This window comes from Lottia gigantea, assembly GCF_000327385.1.
Source record: "Lottia gigantea unplaced genomic scaffold LOTGIsca_858, whole genome shotgun sequence".
NCBI classification, from domain to species: Eukaryota; Metazoa; Mollusca; class Gastropoda; family Lottiidae; genus Lottia; species Lottia gigantea.
Window position 1 is genome coordinate 6,756 of NW_008710828.1, and position 2,177 is coordinate 8,932.

At 35.6% G+C, this 2,177-nt stretch overlaps 1 protein-coding gene across 1 annotated transcript; it reads left to right on the plus strand.

Moving 5' to 3' along the window:
• Positions 1-268: 268 nt before the first annotated feature.
• LOTGIDRAFT_146561 (hypothetical protein) lies at positions 269-677 on the plus strand (the record flags this gene model as incomplete). Its single annotated transcript, XM_009067754.1, has 2 exons — positions 269-372; positions 563-677. The coding sequence occupies 2 exons, from the start codon at positions 269-271 to the stop codon at positions 675-677; spliced, it is 219 nt and encodes a 72-aa protein (XP_009066002.1).
• Between the last annotated feature and the right edge of the window lie 1,500 nt (positions 678-2,177).

Sequence of the window (2,177 nt, forward strand, 5' to 3'; positions counted from 1 at the left end):
TTGAACACAGAGCCTTGGCTTACGTTTGTTTGAAACATTTCAGGTACATTTTTATATGCAATATGTGGCTATTTTCAGCTGTTTTTATGCCCCCTGTCGTAGTGGAAGTTTTGCCCTAGTCCGTCTGTTCATCTGTACATCCCAAAATTGGTTATAAAACATATGTCCCTGTAATGTGTAAGACCTCTGTCAATGTTCAATTTTATTTCAGGAACAAAGGTGTATGAAAATCTGCAGGGAATTGTGTGTCACTGTCAAATGAAAAAGAATGTTGTCATGCAAACAGACATCAGCCTTGGAGGGGTACCATTCTGTAATAAACCACTTTGCACCCAAAATGATTGACTTTTCTTACCATGGAATACTTTGCAAGTAAAAATGTGATAAAATGCCCCACAGTGCGCAGCATGATATGCACAAATTTGAATAATTTGCATATGAAATGAACTCCGTGTCTACCCATTGTTTGACATTAGTTGAAAAGATTTGCTTTTTGTTCTCATATTTTTTTCAGTGATTTTCGGTATGAAACAAATGGACTACATTAGTTTTAATGAAAAAGGGAACAAGCAGTAACAAAGGATGGCAGAGCACGGTACAAGATAGCCTACCCAAAGTTTAAGAAGGGGGATTATTCTGTCAGAAGAATTTTGGTAGACTGCACATATGGTAAGTGATCCAAGTAGTACTGATCTTTAAAAGCCAAGCAAGTCAAGTGTTGGTCATTAATGTCTGGATTCTTCATGTATTACATACACCAACAAGGTGTTAGACGGGTAGGTGTATCTAATTAAAGGGATTGTAAAGAGGTTGTTTAAACTTTGTATGTGAATTGGGGACACTGATCACTCATAGTGATCTGCATAGATATCAATAGTAGATTCCGGTAGATCACTGTCGGTGACGCCATAGTGGAATTGCAAAAACCACAGACGTTGGAATGGAAATTGGAATGGCGCAAATTGATGTTATCAGTGTCCCGATACACATACAAAATTTAGAAAACCTCTTTACAATCCCTTTGTAAAAACAAAAATTTCTATATTTCGAAGTTAAAATGCTTCAGTGGTAATATACAAGTATTTTAAAGATTAAACTTTTTATTCTTGTAGACTATGTACAAACAGTAATGGCCACAGCGATGGGTCTTAGAGAGGTGTCACATATGAATGAGCATGGTGTTAAACTGCTGAAGGTCCCCCCTCCTCTTTGTAGTGAATATGAGCGACCAGACAAAGTGATAGACGTTCAAAATCTGATGAGCCGCTTCAACAATGCAGTACGGTAAATAGTCACTGTCTGCCTGATGGAAACCAGTGTAATTCCGGCACGGAAATGTGCCCTTGATTCGTAATACTGCACATGAAGGAATGACTACCGTACCAAGGAATTGCCAGCACCATGTAACAAACTGTCTATATGCAGTATATCTGTTGCGTCTGAAAACAGAATTTAAACTTTGATTTTGGAACAAATGTGACAAATAAAATATAAAGGACTTAAATTTAAATTACAATCTACTTATGTCCTATGATAAATATTTTGCCAACTCTTATATATCTTGAGAAACATGATGATTTCTAAGTACAAGGTCAAAAGCTTAGCTTACTGTTGAGAAGCACATGTCCAATGATAAAAATTATGTCCGTTATTTACAGCGGTTGCTATAGAGATTGCTTACATATTTGATATCTAGTCTGTTATATTAAAATCATGGTTCGCAAAAATGTCTTTGTAACCCGATAGAGAAATAAATTGTACAATTCCCAACTTTAAATTTAGAATGGATGCATGGAATTTATTTTGTTTTGGTATTTTATTATTTTATAATTGCTGTAAAATTGTTTAGACATTTATTTTGTAATGTGCAATTTACAATTTGATAGAGTTTAAAAGAAGTATTGAAGACATAGAATTAGTTTATTACTCATTAGCCTGTTCTGGTCTGTCTCCATATTCCTGTCTGTACTGGAAGTATGCAACACTAACAACATGAACGTCAAGGCAAATCCTGGATGTTGTGTTATGCAGGAAATGTCTGCGCTTCATATATTTTATTTTTTTCTGTGACACCTTTGTAGTCCAAATATTTAAGACGTCTTAAAAGGTTTTTTTAGTTTTCTGTCACACGTTCGTACAATAAGTCATAATTATTTGGACCCCCCCCCCCCCCACCA